Consider the following 23,203-nt stretch of genomic DNA (forward strand, 5'->3'; position numbering starts at 1 on the left):
ACTTTTACAAACGAAATAAAATCGTATAACTCACCAATAAATCACATAATTCCAATCCCACATATCAACAAAGCATAAATAATTAAATAACAATCAGTAACCGCTGCCAAAATTAATACACGACTTTTATTTATTTACTTAAATTTTTATTACACCTCCAAGTATAAAACAAAAAAAAAATTCACGAGTCGTTATACTTCTTATGCATGAACAAGTAATTTTTAAAAAAAATATTATTTATTAAAAAATTTATTTGAAAAGTTCTAATTTGTTGGGCAAGCAGAAATAAAAAATTGCGTATTATTATTTTAAAGGTACACATTATATGTCACACTTTCTGAATATTTATATTATTTTTATAAAAATACCGTATTAATAAAATATATTTTTTCAAGACATTGCATTTTTAGCAAACAAGAATTACTATTATGACATTTTTCTGAAAAGTACAAATTGGCCTTATTACGTTATGAATTTATAAAAATAAATTAATATTACATTATGTATATTACGTGTTTGACATATGTTAAGTTTGTTTTTTTTTAAGTTAAAAGGTCTGATTTTTTAGTTTTAATATTATATTTTGTGTTAGTTTATATTTCAAAAATTCAATGATATTAATGAGTAATTGCATTGTATTATTATATCTTTATGACCTAGTTGTATTTTATTTTATTTGAAGAACTATAAAAAAATTAAAAAAATAATTGGTTAATACAATGATAGGTATTGACATAAAATAAACATGATCACATACTGACTACTGACGAATGAAATGGAAATTATTTTATACAGACAAATCAAATTAATGCGACAATATGTTAACAAAAAATAAATTTACATAATTCGGTGTATACGTAATTAATAAACATGATCATATACTGACTACCGACAAATTAAATGAAAAAGACAATATAGTATATTGAATATACTGACAAATCAAAATAAGACGACAGTGTGTCGACAAAAAAATATTATATGCATTGTTCGGCGGTGATGGAATTTTATATGTCCAATCAATTTCTTACATTAATAATAGAATTTTAAAAAAAGTGATAATTGGACGTGTGTTTGCTGACACAAAATTTCTTGACTATCATATAAGTATCATCATTATAAACTTTCACAAAAATTTGTTAACCATTATTAAAATATCATATGTATGTACTTTCACATGTATTTCGCTAAATATTATTCAAATATTATAATTTGTTGAATGATATCATCAATAATAATATACTTTCAATATTATGAAATATCACGTTTGTAAAAATTAAACTAGCAAGTTGTAGTTTATATAGTAACATTTTTATTAATAATTTTAAAAACAAAATTAGGAGGAGGCGATCTAATCTCAAGATTAATTTAGACAAAAAAAAAGTCGAACAAGGAAGAATTTGTATTTTTTTTCAAAATGTATAATACTTTAATTTAAGCAAACAATCTTATCAGAAACCGTTAACTTAATATGATTTAAGATCTTTGCCACAAAGTTCCAATAAAAAAACTTGATAACATGTTGATGATGAAAATGATGCAATAATACATATACGGAGAAATGAAAATAATATTCATATTGTTCGGTCTTAATCTTCAAACAATTTATTTCATTTACAACACAATTATTGAAGAAATCACTAATTTGTTAGAGATCATTTTAATAAAGAATCGTTGAATATCATACATATATATTAAAAATATGGCACGAAAATTTAAATATATTTCCAACAAAATCAACGAACTCCAGTTTTATTAATATTGTGATAACTAACATCAACTTTAATACAACCATTATTTATATATTACAATGAAATCGACGAACATAATCACCATTGATGTTGATAGATATACATAGTACAACCCTTACATTCATATTATTATGCTTACAAATCGATATATGTAATTCACTCTTTATTTCTGTTATCATAGAGAAAAACGACAAAAATAACTTCAATACTAGTTCAACAACACATAACATAACAACCGTTGTTGTGAACAAAACACTTAATAGATAATTTTCAAGGCTTTCGCAATAAGATGAACAACATAATTGTCTTTCAACAGATCCTGACGAACCATGTTGCGGTATCGACTCATTGCATCACGTGGGAGGAGATTACCACTGTACAACACAGTAGTAATGGTGACAAATGGTTGCCTGAAAAAAGCATCAACAAACCTAGCAACTTGTCCAACCATAAATTTCATGATCAAACCCTGTGAAAGTATACACAAAAAAATTATAATGTTATTATACAATTAAATTTAAAGGGGAACAAAGAGAGTGATATATTGTGAATTATTATACCATTCTCTGTAGAGCAAAATTGAAGAAGAGTTTGTAGAGATTTTGTTTGCAGATGACCTTGGAGAATTTCTCTTCAACCCAAATATTTATGATGTGAATAGATTAGCTAGACGAGACTGTGTATTTAAAGTCAAACGAGTGGTGGATATGAATTTACTCAATTTTTCGGCTACATTAGCTCATGTACATGTAGATACCACCAAATACATGATGAAAAGCTAGCTGCTTAGTAATTAAAGGGCACTGCATCACTTCAAGTATGGTTTACTTCCATGCACATCAAGCGTTAGACACGTGTGCTTCTTTTTCTTTCAACTTTTGTCTAGTTATGAAAATGTAAACATATCTTTAAATGCATGTATGCAGAACGTAGATACTAACAAAATTTATGCATTTCAAGTTTACTTTATATAAATTTTGTGACTTCTTGTTGAACAAGTAATTTTGAAATATCATTATTTTTTTAAAGGATCCGATTTATTAGCTAAGTACTTGAACAAATCTACATATTACTTAACAAATTTAAGATGCGATTTATGTATTCTAAAGATACTCCAATGACTTCTTTTATGTATTCTATATAAAAAGAAAAAGAAACAAGTGTCCTCATATCTTCGTGAATTCAAAATATCATTTTATGTACATTATATAATTAACTGCTTCACATGTTTTAAATTCGTCTAGTTTTTAATATTCATTTTTTGGATACATGTAATATTCATTTTTTTCGGATATGAATGCAGATATTTCAAGCGGATATCGGATTTTTGATACCCCTACCGTATTGACAATGATTCTGGACTAATTTTTTACGATTAAATTTAAATGAAATTTTATATATGTATAAATTATTTTGAGAATTATCTAAAATTTGTGTAAATGTATTATTTAATGCATATACACACACCATAAGCTAATTAAATAAAATTTTAATTATATTTATAATTTAAATATCATATATCATATATATTAATATATAATTTCGGGTTCGTTCGAATATTCCGGATTCAGATACAAATACTATATGCTTTTTTCGGATACGTATAATATCTGTTTTTTCTCGAATACAAATGCCAATTTTTCTCTCGGATACGAATGAGATTTTTTCGGACGGATATCAGATTTTTAGAATATATTGATCGCCCTAGTTATATCACGGATTATTTGTTAAAACAAAAAAGTAATGATCACAAATGGGGAGGGGTGAGCAAAACCGAACCAAAACCGAAAAAACGAACAGAATCAGTTCGATTCAGATTGAGTTTTTTTTAAAATATTTCGATTATTTTGGGTTTGAACCGAAATAAATTCGGTTCATATCGGTTTTCCAAATTAATGGCTCAGTTTTTACAGAATAACAGAATAACACACAAATATGTGTGTGTGCGTGTGGGTGTCAATCCATGACGACTTCTTTTAGATAGAAATCCGTAGAGAATCATTATTTAAAAAATATAAATACATAATTTATTTTATTTTTCAATATATATAGTTACAAATTTTAATTACCAAATTAAAAACGAAGTTGCACAATTTTTTTTATCTAAAAAATTATTGAAATTTGATGAAATAATTTAAAGGGCTTCTGTAGTGACGTTAAACGTTTATTAAGTCTACTTGCACTTAGTTATATAAGGGATAGTAGTACAGGGGTAGAAAAGTATTTTCATCTTTGTAAAGTTAGTTACAGCAGATAAATATTAGATGATGTATATATGTACATAGTGTCAGTGTACAGGTCTTCTGAGTTGAATTGAATGGAATAGTTTTTCACAAATTACATCTCTCTGTACATGGTATCAGAGCAATGATCTCTATACTTTCTCTCTCTAGTTAGTTACAACCGTTTCCGCCATTAAAGCTTCATCGAAGCTCTCATCCAAAATTTCTTATTCTATATTTTCGATCAAATTTCTTCTTTCGTTCACAAATTGTTGTGTTTTTCTTCAGAACTGAATCGTTCTTGACATTTAGATGATTATCAGTATTGAATTTGACAGTTCTTGTATTTTCTTTGAGTCATTTCGTCAAACAGTTATGACGATTGTTGAAGAAACACTTGATGATAATGAAACAAATAACGAAACTCTTGATTCGGCTTCTAATCTTGAAAGTGCGTTTCATTCTCTTGTTTTGGAAGCAAGTCATCCACTATACTTGCATCCATCAGATCATCCTGGTCAAATTCTTGTCTCTTCAGCGTTAAATGGAGAAAACTTCAATGAATGGAAGCGTTCGATGTCTTTGGCTCTTTCTGCGAAGAATAAACTTGGTTTTGTTGTCGGAAAGTTTCGAATTCCAGTGAAACATCTCCTTATTTTGCTCATTGCCAGCGTTGCAACGATATGGTAATTACGTGGATTCTAAATTCTATTGTTCCCGAGATTTGTTCAAGTCTGGTTTATATAACATTGGCAACAGATGTGTGGTCTGATATTCATGTTCGTCTCTCGCAAAGCAATGGTCCTCGTGTCTTTGAACTCAAGAAAGCATTGAGCGTTTTAACTCAGGATACTCTTACTATCTCTGGTTATTATACAAAATTCAAGATGTTGTGGGATGATTTGCTAAATACATCAAGTGTGCCTAGGTGTGTTTGTACTTGTTCTTGCAAGGCAAAACAACAGTTAAAAACACATGATGAGATGATGAAAGTTACTCATTTTTTATGGGATTGAATGACGTCTACACTAACATTTGTGGTCAATTACTGATGATGAATCCAATGCCTTCTCTTCCTAGTGTTCTTTCGCTTCTTCAGCAAGAGGAAAGACAGCGCAATCATGTGCATCTGGCACAGCCTACTATCGAGTCTGCGACTCTTCTGAGTAAATCAAGGTTTAACACAAATGACTATAAGAAGACAGACCAATTCAAGAAACCTGGTTTTAGACGCAATAACCTAGAGTGTACCTATTGTCATGGCAAAAATCATACTAGAGAACGATGTTATCATTTGATTGGTTTTCCACCAAAATCCAAGAATACATTGGCATCTGGTTTCTCTAAGAATTCCCAGCTTGAAAATAAGGTGATTGCGCAAGTTGCAACTTCTTCTCAGGCACATATTGGAAATGTTAGTGGAAGTGATCAAATGGATACAGTAAATCAAGGAGTTGAATCTGTTGTACTTGTATTGTCTGCATCACAATATCAACAACTCATTTCTCTTCTAAACCAGAATCAGGTTTCTCAATCTTCTAATGACCCATCTCAGTCAGGTATCACTCACTTGTGCTCCTATATGAGATCTATTTGTCTTACTAATTGTCATTCCTCAAACGACTGGATTGTTGACTCTGGTGCAACAGACTATATCACTTGCTCTCATGAATTACTTTCTGATATTGTGCCATGTGATGTTAATATTTGCTTTCCAAACGGTACTCATACCAAAGTTCATTTGAAAGGAACCTTAATATTGACTTCAGAAATAGTTCTTTATGATGTTCTTCTTGTGCTATATTTTCATTTCAATCTCGTTTCTGTTAGTAAACTCACTTCTAATATGAAATGTGTGTTTCAATTTCTCTTAAATCTATATATGATTCAGGATTGTACACAGAAGAGAATTTTTGGGATTGGTAAGATCATGGGCAAACTCTACAAACTAGTTCTCCCTGTATCTTCTCAGATTTCATCAACTCTGTTTCCTGTCAAGAACAAAGATCATCTTTCTGTCTGCAATATTGTCAACAGTCTAGATGTCAACTCTTCTATTCTTTGACATTCAAGATTAGGACATTTGTCGTTTAAGTCACTTAGTCAAATTCCAGATATTAGCTGTAAAGTCAAATCTTGTACAAACTCTCCTTGTGATGTTTGTCACTTTGCTAAGCAAAGTAGGTCAGTTTTTCCTTCAAGCAATAGTCATGCTGTTTTACCAGTTGAACTGTTACATTGTGACATGTGGGGATCATATAGGCATAAACCTATAGTACATGTACTTCTTTTCTCACAAATGTAGATGATTGTACCAGATGCACCCGGACATTTCTTTTGAGCAATAAATCTCAAGTTTGTTCTATATTTCAAAAATTTCTTGCTTATATTCAGAATCATTTTCGTGATCAAGTCAAGACTATTAGGTCTGACAATGGCACAAAGTTCTTTAATAAAGAACTAAATTCTGTTTTTACTTCACTTGGTATTATTCACTAAAGTTCTTGCATAGAGACTCCTCAACAAAATGGGAAGGTGGAACGCAAACATAAACACCTCTTATCTGTAGTTAGAGCTCTTAAGTTTCAATCAAATGTTCCCATACATTTATGGGGAGATTGTTTACTTACAGCAACTTATTTGATAAATAGAATACCATCCGTTGTTCTTAATAATATGTCACCTTATGAGATGTTGTTTCATAAATCACCTTCTTATACTCACTTAAAAGTGTTTGGTTGTCTGTCATATGCTTCCACTTTGTCTCATAGGAAAGACAAATTTTCGTCTCAAGCTGTTAAGTGCATCTTTTTAGGTTATCCTCAAAATCAGAAAGGATACAAACTCATGAATCTTGATACTGGTCATATGTTTACTTCTAGAGATGTATGTTTCTATGAAACAGTGTTTCCTTACAAAACCTCTGTTCCTAGTTCTACATTAATGTTTCCTCCACATACTTCCTTCATAGATGATTTAGATCCTAAATCTCCTAATATTGAGGTTCCACCTGATTCTAATATCTTTAGTCCTATGCCTGAGTTTTCTCCTCAACCCAATGATCTTCCAGTGTCTTCTTCTGAGACAACACATCATAGAGTGTCCCCTTCCTACTCAAATTCCGACTCAACAGTTGGTCTAGTCCAACAAGCTAGGCCAACTAGAACAAGAGTTCTTCCTGCCAAGTTCTCAGGTTATACTGGAATTCCTTCCATTGTTCAAAACAAACTCGTTTAAACATGTGTTTTGTTCAATATCCTATCCAATTGGTTGATTTTGTTAAACATTTTTCTCCTAATTATCAAACCTTTATTGCAAATACTGTAACTATTCCAGAACCTTTATTCTATTCTCAATCTGTGAAAAACTCTAATTGGTGTAAGGCAATGTAACTTGTGCTGAATGCCTTAGAATCAAATCATATTTGGCAAATTATAACTCTTCCTCCAAACAAAAAGGCTGTTGGTTGTAAGTGGATTTATAAAGTAAAATATAAATCAGATGGAAGTCTGGATAGATACAAAACTCGATTGGTTGCAAAAGGTTTTACACAGACTGCTGGAGTAGATTATTTTCAAACTTTTGCCCCTGTTGCCAATATGGCAATAGTGAGACTTCTTTTGTCTATATCCGCTATCAAAAATTGGCATATCAATCAATTGGACATTACAAATGCTTTCCTCAATAGCAATAGCGATCTTCATGAGGAGGTTTACATGAAGATACCACCTGGTGTTCTTATTCCTGTTTACTTGAAGGGCAAAAATGCAGTTTGTAGACTTATCAAGTCAATATATGGTCTCAGACAATCACCAAGGGAATGGTTTGACAAATTCTCTATTGCTCTACTTAGTTATGGATTTGTTCAGTCCAAGGGTGATTCTTCTTTGTTCTATTATATGACTGCATCTTCGTGCGTACTGTTGTTAGTCTATGTCGATGATATTATACTTACTGGATCATGTTCAGCTCAAATCACAAAGGTAAAAGATTTTTTGGCATCTCAGTTCAAGTTAAAAGACTTGGGACACTTGAATTATTTTCTTGGACTTGAGATTGCAAGGTCTTCAGAGGGGATCTATTTACACCAAAGAAAATATGCATTAAGTCTACTTGAAAATACTGGGTTCCTTGGTGCTAAACCCAGTTCTGTTACAATGGAAGCTCAGCATCAAATGAAAAATAATACTGGTACTGTACTTCCTGATCCTTTAATCTATAGAAGACTGGTAGGTCAACTCATTTACTTAACGATTACACGACCTGATATAACATATCATGTGCACCTACTGATGTTCATTGGCAAGCAGCTTTGAAACTTGTTAGATATATTAAAGTTGCTCCAGCTCAAGGGCTTCTCTTGTCAGCATCTAGTCCGTTAACTCTTAAAGCATTCTGTGATGCTGATTGGACAACTTGTCCAATGACTCGAAGATCTTTATCAGGGTACTGTGTCATGTTGGGGGACTCGTTAATATCTATCCTGGAAGTGCGAGAAACAGACGACTGTAGCTCGATCTTCAGCAGAGGCTGAGTAAAGGTCTTTAACAACTACCTTGTGTGAAGTTACTTGGTTGAGTAACTTATTTACAGAATTGAAGTTTCAAGTTCCACGTCCAATTCCATTATACTGTGATAACACATCAGCCATCCAAATAGTTGATAATCCTGTACTTTATAAGCGAACAAAACACATAAAACGGGATTGCCACTTTATTCGTGATAAAGTCAATGAATGTTTTGTTCAACCTATATATTTATCAACTGCTCATCAGCCTGCAGATCTCCTAAAAATGGGATTTTGTTGAATTTTTTTAGTTTTTCATACGGATTTTGTAAGGCTCTTTTTTCTTTCTTTATACTTAGGAGCCTAGAGATATATTCTTTATATAACTCCTGAGCCCGTTTCCAATACCCAATCTTATGAAGGTCCAATTTTGTTTTGAATGAAGGCCCAAAGTAATTGTCCGGCAAATAATCTTCAAATTCGTCTCCTTCTCAGAAGAGTATTACTCCCCCGTCCCGATAAACGTTTTATGTTTTGACTTTTTACATGTTAAGTAATTGAGTACTAATTTACGTATAATTTATAAGAGGAGTGATTTTGCTGGATTCATATTCATGAGTACTTTAATACAATGAATTTTTTATATTAAATACTAACACGAAATTAAAGATATTAACAATCAAAAATGTATATTGACAAATATGTCCAACACAAACAAGAAAAATATTTAGGGACGGAGGGAGTAGTAAAAATATTATTATGTATAGATTAATATCTGATGCAAATTATCAAATACTTCCTCTATTATACATTCCATGTAAGAAAAAAAATAAATTACGTGCAAATATTAAACCGAACTTTAATTTTAAGACAAATGAAATATAACACAAACAAATTACATACTTTTTCAAATCGCATAATCTCATGTTTTAATCATAATTACTCCCCGTAACGTTCGATTCTATACGTTTACTATTTACACGTATTTCGAGACTTTTATAAAGTATAGTTTGATAATGTTTTTTCATTTTCATTTTTGAATAAAAGTTTAAACATGAAATTTTTATTCAGAAAATTTCTTTTTTAAAAAATATTGTGGAGTTATGTTTTAAATGAGTATCGAACAACGTGCCAAAAGGTAACGTATAGAATTAAATGGGACAGGGAGGATATCCTTTTGTGACGCTTTTTATGTTGAGATAATCCACCCAAATATTTTTTATTATTTATTTGGACAGATTTGTTATACTAGGTTGTCTTATTAAAATTTAAAAGAGGGGGAAATGCGATGTGACACAGCGCTTTTTTTAACCAAGAAAACAAACGCACTATGATTCCTTTTTTAATGACGTTTTAGATTGTGATATTGCAATTATCAGTCACATGCTCCTAATTTTTTAATGCACATTTGCGACTTGTTTGGAAATTTTAGGATAATTCATTTCAAGCACACACGCAGACACCTAAACATATTCTAATCTAATTTTCTTTGAGATTTGAGTGATGTTTGATACCCCGAAACTTCTATTAAAATAGTTAAGGGGTGTGTTTGGTATTGCTGTTGCAGATAGTAACAGCTGCTTTTCGCAGAAAAACAGTTAAAAAACTGTTTGGTAAAATTTAAAAGCTGCTTTTCTGAAAAGTGTTTTTGGCTTAAAAGCTGCTGTTAGAGAAAACAAATCCCCCACTGCTTTTCAGCTGTTGCGGGAAGCAGATGCTGATTTCGCCATCAAACCTTACCAAAAACATCATTATTTTTAATTTTTTGCATCAAAACATATACGTATCAAAAAAATTACAAAACAATCATCTGATTTTTACAACAGCACTTTTTCCAGCAACACTTTTTTTAACAGCACAACAATTTTTAACAACAATATCAAACAGAGTCATAATTTGACATGATATATTGGATGTTAGAATTTAATTTATGAATATATACGCATATATATGAATTCTCGTATTAGAAAAGTTACTTCCTCCGTCTTACCAGATTTTTTATATTGGAGAACGGGAAATCGGCACGCATTTTAAAATTGCCGTAAAATATAGTTTTCAAAATAATTTTAATTTTTTTTTTAAATAAAAGTATAATGTTTAACTTTTATATAAAAAAATTTTAAAAATAAATTATAAAACTATATTTTATAATAGTTTTAAAATACGTGTCAAATATGTGAAAAAAGTATGTAAAAAATTTATACGATCTTAACTCCATTCGGTTCCAATTCGATTCTCGTACTAAAAATATATGTTCAATATTTATTTAAATATTGAGAACAGTGCCTAAACTCACATTACATATGAAAGTTAGTTGAGTGTACATGTGAAATGGGTTTACGTAAGAACCAACTTGTGCCCACTCCGTGGGACACCCACTATAAATATATTTAATATAAATATTGGATTTTCTAGGATTTGTCAATAATAATATATTATAAATTTCTCATTTTCGATAATGATATATGATGAACGTCAGAGCATGTAAAATATTTTCAGCAGTCATAATGAGCTAAATAATCAAATTACACGAAATTTAATGATCAGACTCTGCACATGAGAACACATTATAAATTGATTAACATAAAAATTTGTTTGGCATGTCTTCACGAATAGCACTAAAATTTAGAGATTGGGTTCTGGCGAAAGAAAAAAAAAATAGAAATTTGATTCATTTTAATCGTGTATGCAGTTGTTATGAATACTGAGAGTTCAACGTATTTGAAATTATTTGAATGATTTGGTTATAACCGGACAATACATACGAACGTAAATCTAAATTTCTCGAAATATATGCCGTTCCGAAATTTATTTACTCCCTCCGTCTCTCCCAATTGTTATCGTTTTTAGGAGAGTGTCCGGCACGTATTTTAAGATGAATAAAAAGTATAGTTCTATAATTTTTTTAAAAAAATTTCTTTTTCTGAATAAAAATAAAATGTTTAAACTTTTATTCAGAAAAATAATTTTTTTAAAAAATATTTAAAGAACTATACTTCCTCTTCATCTTAAAATGCGTGCCGGACACTCTCCCAAAAACGATAACAATTGGGAGCGAGGAGGGAGTAATTCATTTTGTCAGCCAACTTTCAATGACGTAATTTACACTTATTAAAAGCTAAATGAAAACATGTGTGATTATAAATCGGAAATAAACAGAAATATTAGTATCGTGATAGCTCTTCTCTCTTACCAACACCTCATCCTTTCAGATTGTGCAACTTCAAATAACTTATCAAACATCTCATCTTTATTTGGACAAATGAAAAGATACTATAACTACAACTTATTTGATGAATCTTAGCCACAAAGTCTAGAGAGATTCTAGCAAAAGTTGAGAAAATATAGCTGTCTGGTTGATTGACTCTGTTTCAAAGCCAATAAAAAGGTGATATATAAACAGAAATAGATATACATATATTGATAGAAATGGATTTTTGGCCGGAGTTTCTTGCAAACAGCTGGGGAAAAGAATTTGTGGCCGGAGGATTTGGTGGGGTGGCCGGAGTTGTATCTGGATATCCGTTGGATACGGTGAGAATAAGGCAACAGCAATCTGGTGGTGGTTCCAGGTCTGCTTTTAGTATTTTTAGGAATGTTGTTGCTAGAGATGGGCTGAATGGTTTGTACAGAGGCATGGGTGCACCTTTGGCTTCTGTGACTATTCAGGTCTCTCTCTCTCTCTCTCTCTCTCTCTCTCTCTCTCTCTCTCTCTCTCTCTCTCTCTCTCTCTCTCCCTCCCTCCCTCTCTCTCTCTCTATCCCTCTCTCTCTCCCTCCCTCCCTCTCTCTCTCTCTCTCTCTCTCTCTCTGTCTCTCTGTCTCTCCCTCCCTGCCTCTCTCTCTATCCCTCTCTCTCTCTGTCTCTCTGTTTTGTTTAACGAATGTTTTTAAGTATTGCATGATCCTTTAGGTGTACAAAACATTTCATAGTGATTTAACTGATTTCCCCTTCTCTGATGTTGTTAGTATAGGGAGAAACATATTATCAAAAAAAAAGTTTAGGGAGGAACAATCTCCTGGTATTGGATAATATGAATTTTCATTTACATTGGGAAGAAATAGAAGTTGTTAATTACTAGAATGATTTACAATTAGATATGTTGACCGATCACTTATATGATAGCTGGGGAACATTTGTGATTCGTGGGCCCTTTCCAGGATGGGATGGGATCGAACCTGAGTCCTCTGACAGCGTAAGCTATGATACCATGTCAAAGAATCAGTTACTCTAAAACCTCAACGTGTTAGAGAATGACCATTTCCAAGATCTTATATTATTCTAACAAAAAGCGATCAAGCAAGAGGTCAAGGGCGAGAGTTTGAATGTTATTGGAAACATGTGTGCGTCAATATTTAAGTTTCCTGTGATTGATCTTATTCAACAAAAGCAGAAAATGAAAACATTCCGAATATCTGACTGCTGATGACATATTGTATAACAGCAGCTGTTACTAGTAGTCTAGTATTGCCTCATTAAAAGTGATTGTGTTGGTAGAATCTTAAGGTAATAGGATAATGACTAAATACTGTGTGTTGGACTTGGTCATGTTAAAATGCCGGCTCACTTAAAAAACCCGTATCTGGGATTGAGCAGGGGATCAAAGCAGACCATCTTCAGGACAACATTCAACTTCAGTTTACAAATTAATGTTTTGGGAGTAGTTGATAACTTAACACTTTTTGTCTATGAAGCTTTCATTTTTAATCTTTCAAAATTGTTTCTCTTTGCAAATACGTTATTATTCTCTAGACGATCAAAAGTTTGTTATCTGGACCTTTCGCTATTGGGATTGACAGGTCCTCTCCGTCTTATTGAGTGAGACTCCTATTAACCTTTTCAATGGATTGCCACCCTAAACAAAGAACGGCATGCTTATGCAGCATTCTAGAGAAAGTTTCCCCATCTTCGGCATAAAAAACATCGAGCAAATTTACAGATTCAAGGTCTCACAGACATACAAAAAAGTCCAATCACAGCCCTTTTAGGAGAATGGATAAACATTATACATTATGATGTTGATTTGAGAAGTAGTCTCTGTCTCTTTATTTTGTATTATTGCGTAGAACATATTACTTGCTGTAGTAAGTTTTGATTAACGAAAATGTTTGTCATTGCAGAATGCATTAGTTTTCCAGACATATGCGCTGCTGTCACGAGCATGTGACTCATCAGTTCGCCCTACAGACCCTCCTTCTTACAAAGGAGTTTTCCTAGGAGCATTTGGAACTGGTGCCATACAAAGCCTAATACTATCACCTGTTGAACTTGTGAAAATTCGACTCCAGTTGCAGGGGATTGGTCCTAACAAAGCTGAAGAAACGCAGAACCTTAAGGGTCCTACCAGTGTTGTCAAAGGCATATATAGAACGGAAGGGTTACGGGGAATCTATCGAGGTTTAACCATCACAGTACTGAGAGATGCTCCTTCTTACGCTTTCTATTTCTTCACATATGAATATGTTCGAGAGCAGCTTCATCCAGGGTGTCGAAAAAGTGGCCAAGAAACCTGCAAAACAATGCTCATGGCTGGAGGTCTTGCTGGAGTTGCAAGCTGGATCTGCTGCTACCCTCTAGATGTTGTCAAAACAAGGCTTCAAAGTCAATCTCCATCATCTCCACTGAAGTACAATGGCATTGTCGATTGCTTACAAAAGAGCGTTAAACAGGAGGGATATCATGTCCTATTCCGAGGTTTGGGAACTGCAGTTTCAAGAGCATTTGTAGTAAATGGGGCAGTCTTTACTGCTTATGAAACAGCTTTAAGGGTAATCTTCAACGGCAACAAGCACGAAACTGTTCTGTCAGACCATACAATCTAGAGAAATTCAGCCTCTTTTTCTAAGGTATGTGTAGTTCAGCTTCCAGAGCTTTTGCAATGAACGAGGCTGTCTCAACTGCTCGTGAAACAGCTTAAAGTGTGATGTGAGTTATGACACAAGTTGAAACATTTAGTATTGAAAGAACAACGTTAGTATTGAGGAAAACAATGAAAGAAAGCACTCTTAGTTTACAATGGACTAGATTAACAGCAGGAGAAGAAAGTGTTCTTACGTTGTGCTCCAGAGTTTGAAAATGGAGAGAAGAGAAGAGAAGAGAGAAGATAATTTTTAAATTTTTCTTACTAGGCGTGTTCCCGAGTTTTTTGGCGAGAGAAGAGAAATGATCGGGAGAGAAAATTTCCTATAATTTCCCCACAAAACTTTCTTCCCAAAAATGGGAAGATTTGGAAAGATCCTCTCACATTATCTTCTTTTTCATGGTCACTCTCTCCTTTTTACAAAAACTCGGGAGCACACGACTGATTTATTTTCTTCTACTATTTTTCTCTTCTCTTCTCCTCCTATCTCTTCTCTTCTAAAAAATCTCTGGAACACAGGTAATTCGGTAAAAAAACCAACTAGTTCTTTCATATTGATGTAAATAGTGTACACAACACTAGTTCTTTCCTTCTGTGTAAAGTAAATAACTGTACATATCTGTCCATATGATGCTCAAGCCTCAAATAATCGACTTGCTCGAGTTGTATAATAGTTGAATCACTTCACAATCAGTTCAAGTAAACTACAGAAATTTGCAATCAAAGTCTTGAGTTTAACATGTGGTGCTTCTGGTTATGAACGCAATTGAAGTGCGTTTGAACACATTTATTCAAAGAAAAGGAAGAGAAGGTAAATAAGCTTCTTGATTAAGCTGTAAATATTGACATTGCCCTTAATTATTGACATTATTATCATGTCATTCATGTTCTTTTTATTATGTTTTATTAACGGAAGTTCTCATAAAAATTGATATCCTAACTATATGTTAGGATAATGGTTATCCTTTATAAATGTTATCTATTTAGTAACAGAATCCTACATATTAGGATCGATAGTTGTAGTTACTGTACTATAAATACTGTATCTCATGACACAGAAAGGTAAGCCAAAATTATACATTTGAATATGGTATCAGAGCTTAGGCTGACGGGAGAACTAAAGTTCGATTCCCAGCCACCCCCAATATTCTCACAATTTATTGTGTACACTAAAAGCAATTAATACCCCAAAAATGGGTGTCAGACAATTAATACCCCAAAGATGGGTGCCGGTGTTCCACTCTTTGACCCATAAATAGGCTTTCGAGTGAGGGGGAGTGTTAAATATATGATCTTATTGGAGTTTTCCTCTAACACCTTGAGCCATAAATGGGCTTTCGAGTGAGGGGGCGTGTTAAATATATGATCCTATTGGGACCTTTCTCTAACACCTTGAGGTTTTAGATGAGCTGGTTACTCAACATGGAGATAAAAAAGAACCTAAACATTTGATACTAGCTAGAGTTTTAAGATTTTGGGAAGAAGGATGACCCAAACGACGGTGCCAAAGAGTGGATGACTGACATGACGCTGAAAGTGCATGCAAAGGACGACTGAGCTTGAGAGGGTATAAGCCATCTTTACATTAGCCCTGAAAAAGAATGGAGCCAGTGTGTAAGTCACGAATTACAAAACCAAATGGGTAGAAGGTAAAACTGACTGAGTTATCGCGAGTAAATTGTGCAATCGAAAGAAGATTTTTACGCATGGTTGGAACATGTAAAACATTAGATAAATGAAATGATTGAGAACCGCAAGAAAAAGATATGCTACCGGTGTGTGTAATAGGAAGAAAATCACCATTACCCAACTGTACTTGATCACCTCCACTATATTCAGAACGACTTGTAAATGAGCGTGCATCACCACTCATATGATTTGTGGCACCTGAGTCGATGTACCAATTCTGATCCATTGGTGGTGCTAGTTGCATACCAGCAAATGTCGATGATAAGTCAGCATCAGTGTGATTCTGGTTCTGATTGCGATTGTAGTGATGTGGCGGATTTTGAGGTGCAGGTGTGTTGTTCCACTGACGACCATTAAAATTAGGACTTTGATTGGAGAATGGAGAGGAACCTAGTATGCCTTGCTGAAAGTAATTTCGACCACGACCACGATAACCACGACCATGACCACCTCTAGATGGACTGAAATTTCGATGAGAAGAAGTATAATCATACAAATGATTATTTCCACGACCTTGTCTACCACCACGGTTATGATTATTTCCACAGTTTAAATGGGGAGGAGCAGGGGTATTTGAGGATAATAAAGCAGTAGTAGGACTGGCAGAGGGTAAGTCTATTGTGGATGGTTTTATATTCATCGACTCAAAGGTCACAATTCGAGTACGAAGAGTGGAGAATGAAGGAAGAGGAGGTAAGTTAATAATGGCTGTAACGAGCATGGAGTAATCTGGACCAAGGCCACGAAGGACACAAGTAACAAGATCGGTAGATAAAATAGGTTGGTTAATTGCAGCAAGTGAATCTGATATTGTTTTAGCAAACTGGAGATACTCAGTAATTGACTTGTCTCCTTTCGTCATGAAGAGCAACTGGAAACGAAGTTGGGTCGCATTTGCAATGGATTGGTGAGCAAAATTTTGTTGAAGGCAATCCCACACATCTTTAGAAGTTTTCAAGCCAACAACTAGAGAGAGAACTGGGCTAGAAAGGGTGGAATTTATTATGCCCATGAGTGTTTGATCAGCGTAATACCATTCAGCATGTTGAGGATTTAATTCAGGTTTAGAACCGACTTCAGCAGAAAGGATATATTCAGGTGGGCAAGGATAGCTACCATCGATGAAGCGCCAATGTCTTTGGCCAATAAGAAAGGGTTTGATTTGAGTTTCCCACTCTAGATAATTACTATCAGTGAGTTTGGTAGTGACAAGAGCAGAAATATTAGGTATAGTAATTGTGATGGTTGATGGTGTGGATGTCATTGTTACGGGAGAATCAGAAGATGTCATAGAGCTAGTTGAAGAACTGGAGTTTGGTGAGGAGGAAACAATAGGGTTTGTCATTCTGGAAGAAAAAAAAATGAAGAAAGCTTGAAGAGGAAATAAGATGATTTAAATAGGAAGAATGGTTTTAGGATTCAAGGAAAGAAATTGTTAGAGCACTTCAGTACTTAACATTTACCAGACCAGATATTGTATTTGTTGGCCACCACCTTGCCCAATTTATGAGCAGTCCCCGTGATTTGCATTTGGTCGCTGCAAAAAGGATTCTTCGTTACCTCAAAGGGTCACTTGGTTACGGCATATATATTCGCCGCCCATCTCAACCTTTACGTCTACTTGCTTACTCTGATTCAGATTGGGCTGGTTGTCCGGATAGTCGGAGGTCTACTACTGGATTCTGTCTCTTCCTCGGTCCAAACTTGATCTCTTGGTCAGCCAAAAAGCAGCCCACCGTGTCTCGTTCAAGTGCTGAAGCCGAGTATCGGGCACTCGCTTATACATGTGCAGACACAATCTGGGTTCACCATCTTCTCCGTGAATTGGGTATTCCACTGTCTTCTCTAACAACCATTTACTGTGACAGTCTTAGTGCTACTTACATGGCTGCAAATCCAGTGTTCCATGGTCGCTCGAAACATATAGACTTATACTATCATTTTGTACGAGAGCGGGTTGCGAAAGGTACGCATAAAGTCAGTTTTGTGTCCACTCAAAATCAACTCGTTGATATCTCCACTAAGGGACTTTCTAAGCAGCGGTTTGAAGTTCTGCGTTCCAAACTTGTCCACATGTTGCCAAGTTTGGGGGGGAGTATTAACGGAAGTTCTCATAAAGATTGATATGCTAACTATTTGTTAGGATAATGGTTATCCTATATAATGTTATCTATTTAGTAACAGAATCCTACATATTAGGATCGACAGTTGTAGTTACTGTACTATAAATACTGTATCTCATGACACAGAAAGGTAAGCCAAAATTATACATTTGTACATGTTTGAATATTAAAAGGCGTGTGATTAATGGCGCGAGTCTACTTGGTGGGATAATTTTGGAAGTTGAACTCAAAATTTACAAGAATTTGCAATCAAAGTCTTGAGTTTAACATGTAATGCTTCTGGTTATGAATGCAATTGGAGTGCGTTTGTACACATTCATTCAAAGAAAATGAACAGAAAATAAAGAAGTTAAATGATTAAGCGGCAAATATTGACATTTACCTTAATTATAGACACTATTGTCATGTTTTTTATTATATTTGAATATTAAAAAATGTGTGATTAGTGGCGCCTTGGCCTCAAACTTAGGTCTTGAGCTTTTTTTAATAGTTTGTGCCTTAAAAAAACATTGGCACCATAACGCTATTATATGTTATGATTTGAGGTTGCTAATTTAAAATCCATTTATATGTATCATCGGACAATTGCAAGTGCAATAAAAAAGAAAAAAATAATAAGAAAAGAAATAATCACTAGTGAGAAAACAGAAGAGATAGGTTGATTGATTGAGAGAGAGGACAAGAGAGAGAGAGAAGACGGAAGAGAGAGGGTGATTAGGTAAATTTTTATTTTATTTCCTCTGATTTATTGATATACAAATATGTTTATTTTTTTATCTGAATATACCGTTGTCTAATCTATACACACTGTATATGTCTAATATATACACACTGTCTAATCTATACATACAATCTTTACACATTGTTTAATCTATATACCATAGGTTGAAATATAGAATATGAAATTATCTTTCTCCTCGTATTTTTAGAATAATTTTTGAACGTTTAAATTATTTCATACGAATTTTGCAAGTTATGACTCAAAAATCAAAATAATGATTTTAAAATCATTTAAAAACACCAAACCACCAAGATAAATTCAATTATCATTTTTATAAAGTCTCTTGAGATATTCTAAAGGCAACATAACAAATCTCATCATTTTATCATATCCAAATTATTTTATAAAAAATGTTTAAAGGCTCACATATTCATATTATCACATAATGAAGTTCTTAAATTCGTTTAAAAACACATCGATCACATAATGCCACATAATCCCACGCGTACAAGTCATATGGCACGTATTCAAACATTCCACAATCAAGCCTCATTCTTTCACTTGATTTTTATATTAAATCTTAATTATACCCACTCTTCCATCTTCGACATATACATATAATCCGATAACATTTATCGATCATTCCTTCACTTTATTCATTTAACCGGATTAATACATGCGATCACATCATCATGTAATCACATACTTTCCCATGAAAATCATAACTCATTCATTTTTTTATTCCTTATAAATAATCATTTTCCAATAAAATGATACACATACTCATTTACGTATATCACACGATAATTAGTATCGATCAAACTTTCGTTTTGTTATTATATCAACAGCAATGCATATACCACTTATAGGCACATCAAATTGAAACAAAGTAAATTCATATAATCATTTTTAATTCCACACCAATTCACACTTATTCATAAAATATAATATGCGAATTTCCCGGATATTACATATTTACATATTTAATTACACACTATCTAATCTATGTACATATTTACATACAGTTGATATTATTATCAACTATAAGTCTCTGGTTCTGGTTCAGATACTTTCTGACCTACAGAGTCTTCTCAGGCTAGAATTTCTTGTAATAATCTTCGCTCCCCAGCTCCGTCAAAAGAAATTTTGGATATCTGTTGAAAAGAAATGCATTATACGTATACATGATCAACAACCCAATTGCTACTAGTAATAGATTCAAGTACTCTTCCATTTCCAACTTATTTTCGGCCTGTAAACGAAATATTTAGTATTCACCAAAAAAGTTAAAGTTGAGCAAAATCTTAAGTAGAACCTCATAGGCACCATACTATTATCATGTTATTCATATTCTTTTTATTATGTTTGAATATTAAAACGCGTGTGATTAATGGCGCGAGGCTACTTGGTAAGATAATTTGGAAGTTCAACTCCAAATTTACAAAAATTTGAAATCAAAGTGTTGAGTTTAACATGTAATGCTTCTAGTTATGAACGCAACTGGAGTGCGTTTGAACACAATCATTCAAAGAAAAAAAAGAGAAAGTAAAGAAGTTTATCGATTAAACTGCAAATATTGATATTCACCTTAATTATTGACACTATTATCATGTTATTCATGTTCTTTTTATTATTTTTGATTATTAAAAGGCTTGTGATTAGTGGCGCCTCGCACCTCAAACTTAGATCTTGAGCTTTTTATCTTTTATAAATTGCGCCTTAAAAAAACACTGGCATCGTAGCGCTATTATATGTTATGATTTGAGCTTGCTAATTTAAAATCCATTAATATGTAGCATCGGACAATAACAAGTGCAATTAAAAAGAAAATAAGTAATAAGAAAAGAAAGAATCACTAGTGAGAAGACAACGAACTACGTATTGTTCAGATAATTGGAGCCTATTTCCACCATCCCACAAAGGAAAACAAAAGAAAATAAATAATAATAATAATAATAATAATAATAATAATAATAATAATAATAATAATAATAATAATAATAACACTGAAATCGGGCACCCGTCGGGTTTTGGGTTTATAACAACTTCGTTTCCAATAGAGAGAAAGAGAGTGAGAGTGAGAGATCGGTAGTGGAGTGTTATCCTTGCGCAGGGAGATTACTATCCGTGAAGTTCTACGATTACGGGCGAGTCTTGGGCCTTCGCGGTTGTGCCTCATAGTTGGACATTGCTAAAGCTAGCGGAAGATGGATTCTGGAAGGACTTCTACCGGGCCTAAGAATGAGAAGTCTAAACCCATTATATTTCTTGTTCCCCAAAAACTACGTTACTTTAAAAGGGGCTGAAAGTTGAGAACTAAAAAGGAGTCACCACTAACCCTAATCAATCTCAGCCCCCAATTTATCACAACCACCACACTCCGCTCACTTTTTCGGCGAAGAACCACCATCGTAGATCTTAATTCCGACGACGAATCTCAAACTTTGTTGATACCAAATTTCTCCGTCAACACCCGCCTTGATTATTTTTATGCAGTCATGAATTATGCATGTGAGATAGTAATTGATGCATTGTGATCAAGAAACTATATAAAGAGTAATACACACCCCGTTACTTTGATACTTGTTTGCGATTGCATTTAAAAATCGGACAGGACAATTTTTTTTAAACGTGGAAACTGTATTTTTATATGTAGACAGTTGTTAATGGGGAAAAAATATATAATGGTGATTATGAGCTTATTAGTTAATTAAAGAGCCATTTGAGTTTAGCAAAAAATAAAGAGTAATGTTATCTACCCCAAAATTTCTTTCAAATTTTTACAAAATAACGTAGTTTGACAAATGACGGAATTTAATTTGTGTGCACATATTAATTTACGTGTATTCTTATATTATTCTTAGAAAACTTATCATTTATAGCATTAATAGGAAAAATTCTTGTAATGATATTTAGAGTCTCTGGCATTTTTTAAAAATATAAAAGAGAAAACAATTGAAAATTTGAATTCAATTTTACATCTTGCATATTTAACGTTAACATAAGTCCTCAACGGAAGTATTGTAAGTCGACTGCCCGTATAAACCGGTGGGGATAGCCGGATAGGCACGTAAATAGAGCCGGACGAGCTCATTCTATTGATTTTGGTTTATTTAGTTAAACGAGGGGTAATGTTTAAAAATACCAATTTTTTGAGTCCAAACTGAAAATACCCATTTTCAGAACCCATGGCTGAAAAATACCGTTTTGGATACGCATTTTGTAATTGGCTAAGTGTAGTACGCATTTGAGAATCGGGTATCTAAGAAAATTATTAAAGATACGCATTTGTAGTTTGGGTATTACCATTGAGATACGCATTTGCCAAATGCGTATCTTAAAAAAAATAAAAAAAATAAATTGGATACCCATTTGACAAATGCGTATCTAGTACAAAACATACACGATACCCAAATGACAAATGCGTATCCAACACGGTATTTTCAACCGTACACTTCCAGAACGGGTATTTTCAACCATTTGTTCCAAAAAATTGTTATTTTTAACATTTTTTCTTAAACGAGTTCAAGTCCCGATCAGAGGTTAACGAGCATGCTCGATTCAAATCGTGAAATTAAACGAGTCAAATTTAGATAATGTTTTATGCTCAATTTAATGTAAAATTAAATGAGTCGGTGTATCCGACTTATTAAAATCGGCTCGCTTAGTTAAATGAACCGGCTCAACTTGACTCGTGAAATTAAATAAGTTGAGTTCGGAAAAAGATTTACACTTGATTGGTTAAATGAGCTTTTGACATAACTTACGATTAGAACCTCTGCTATCTCGGACCTAATTACGGCCCTAGGTGGGGAGGTTATTAAAAAGCCCGGTCTTTTTTGAGAAAGGGTATGTTGGATTTTTCCAAAATAGCTGTCTTGTGTTGAAAAATACTTTTATCTTGATATTTTTATTTATTAATTAGTATTTTTAAATTTCATTTAGATTTTATCTTCAAACTAATTTTTTTTCTCGGTTTTTGAAAAGTATGAACTGAGCTAGGTAACCCGTATTTGATAATTATCATGATAAATATTATTGCTGAGCTGAGCTAAATCAGATTGATTTTTTCAAATAATAGAGCTAGGTAATCCGTATTTGTTTCCAAAACATTTTCCGAATAATTTGTCATAATGCTTAACATATTTTAATTCATGTGCACATATATACAAACGCGGGTTCGAATTATTTTATTAAAAAAATTATCAAATATACACGTTACACGCAACTATCGTAAATGATTTTCGAAATTAATTCAGTATACTTAACATTTTCCTTTTTCAAAATCGAATTGCTTAAATTTTGACATTTTAAAGATCAAAGAGGGGAGGTG

At 33.1% G+C, this 23,203-nt stretch overlaps 2 protein-coding genes across 3 annotated transcripts; both read left to right on the forward strand.

The window, feature by feature from the left end:
* Nucleotides 1-4,026: 4,026 nt before the first annotated feature.
* LOC141717521 (uncharacterized) lies at nucleotides 4,027-6,404 on the forward strand. The gene is made up of 2 exons (XM_074519638.1): nucleotides 4,027-5,529; nucleotides 5,862-6,404. The coding sequence occupies exons 1-2, from the start codon at nucleotides 4,977-4,979 to the stop codon at nucleotides 5,894-5,896; spliced, it is 588 nt and encodes a 195-aa protein (XP_074375739.1). The 5' UTR covers nucleotides 4,027-4,976; the 3' UTR covers nucleotides 5,897-6,404.
* Nucleotides 6,405-11,627: 5,223 nt separating this feature from the next.
* Nucleotides 11,628-15,041, forward strand: LOC141717522 (mitochondrial arginine transporter BAC2). 2 transcript variants are annotated; one of them, XM_074519640.1, is made up of 3 exons: nucleotides 12,014-12,146; nucleotides 13,277-13,423; nucleotides 13,598-15,041. In XM_074519640.1, the coding sequence occupies exons 2-3, from the start codon at nucleotides 13,349-13,351 to the stop codon at nucleotides 14,297-14,299; spliced, it is 777 nt and encodes a 258-aa protein (XP_074375741.1). In that variant the 5' UTR covers nucleotides 12,014-12,146; nucleotides 13,277-13,348; the 3' UTR covers nucleotides 14,300-15,041. The 2 variants fall into 2 exon arrangements, with proteins under 2 accessions (XP_074375740.1, XP_074375741.1); XM_074519639.1 differs by lacking the exon at nucleotides 13,277-13,423 and having other exon boundaries at nucleotides 11,628-12,146.
* Nucleotides 15,042-23,203: the final 8,162 nt, after the last annotated feature.

This window comes from Apium graveolens, chromosome 4 (assembly GCF_009905375.1).
Source record: "Apium graveolens cultivar Ventura chromosome 4, ASM990537v1, whole genome shotgun sequence".
NCBI lineage: Eukaryota > Viridiplantae > Streptophyta > Magnoliopsida > Apiales > Apiaceae > Apium > Apium graveolens.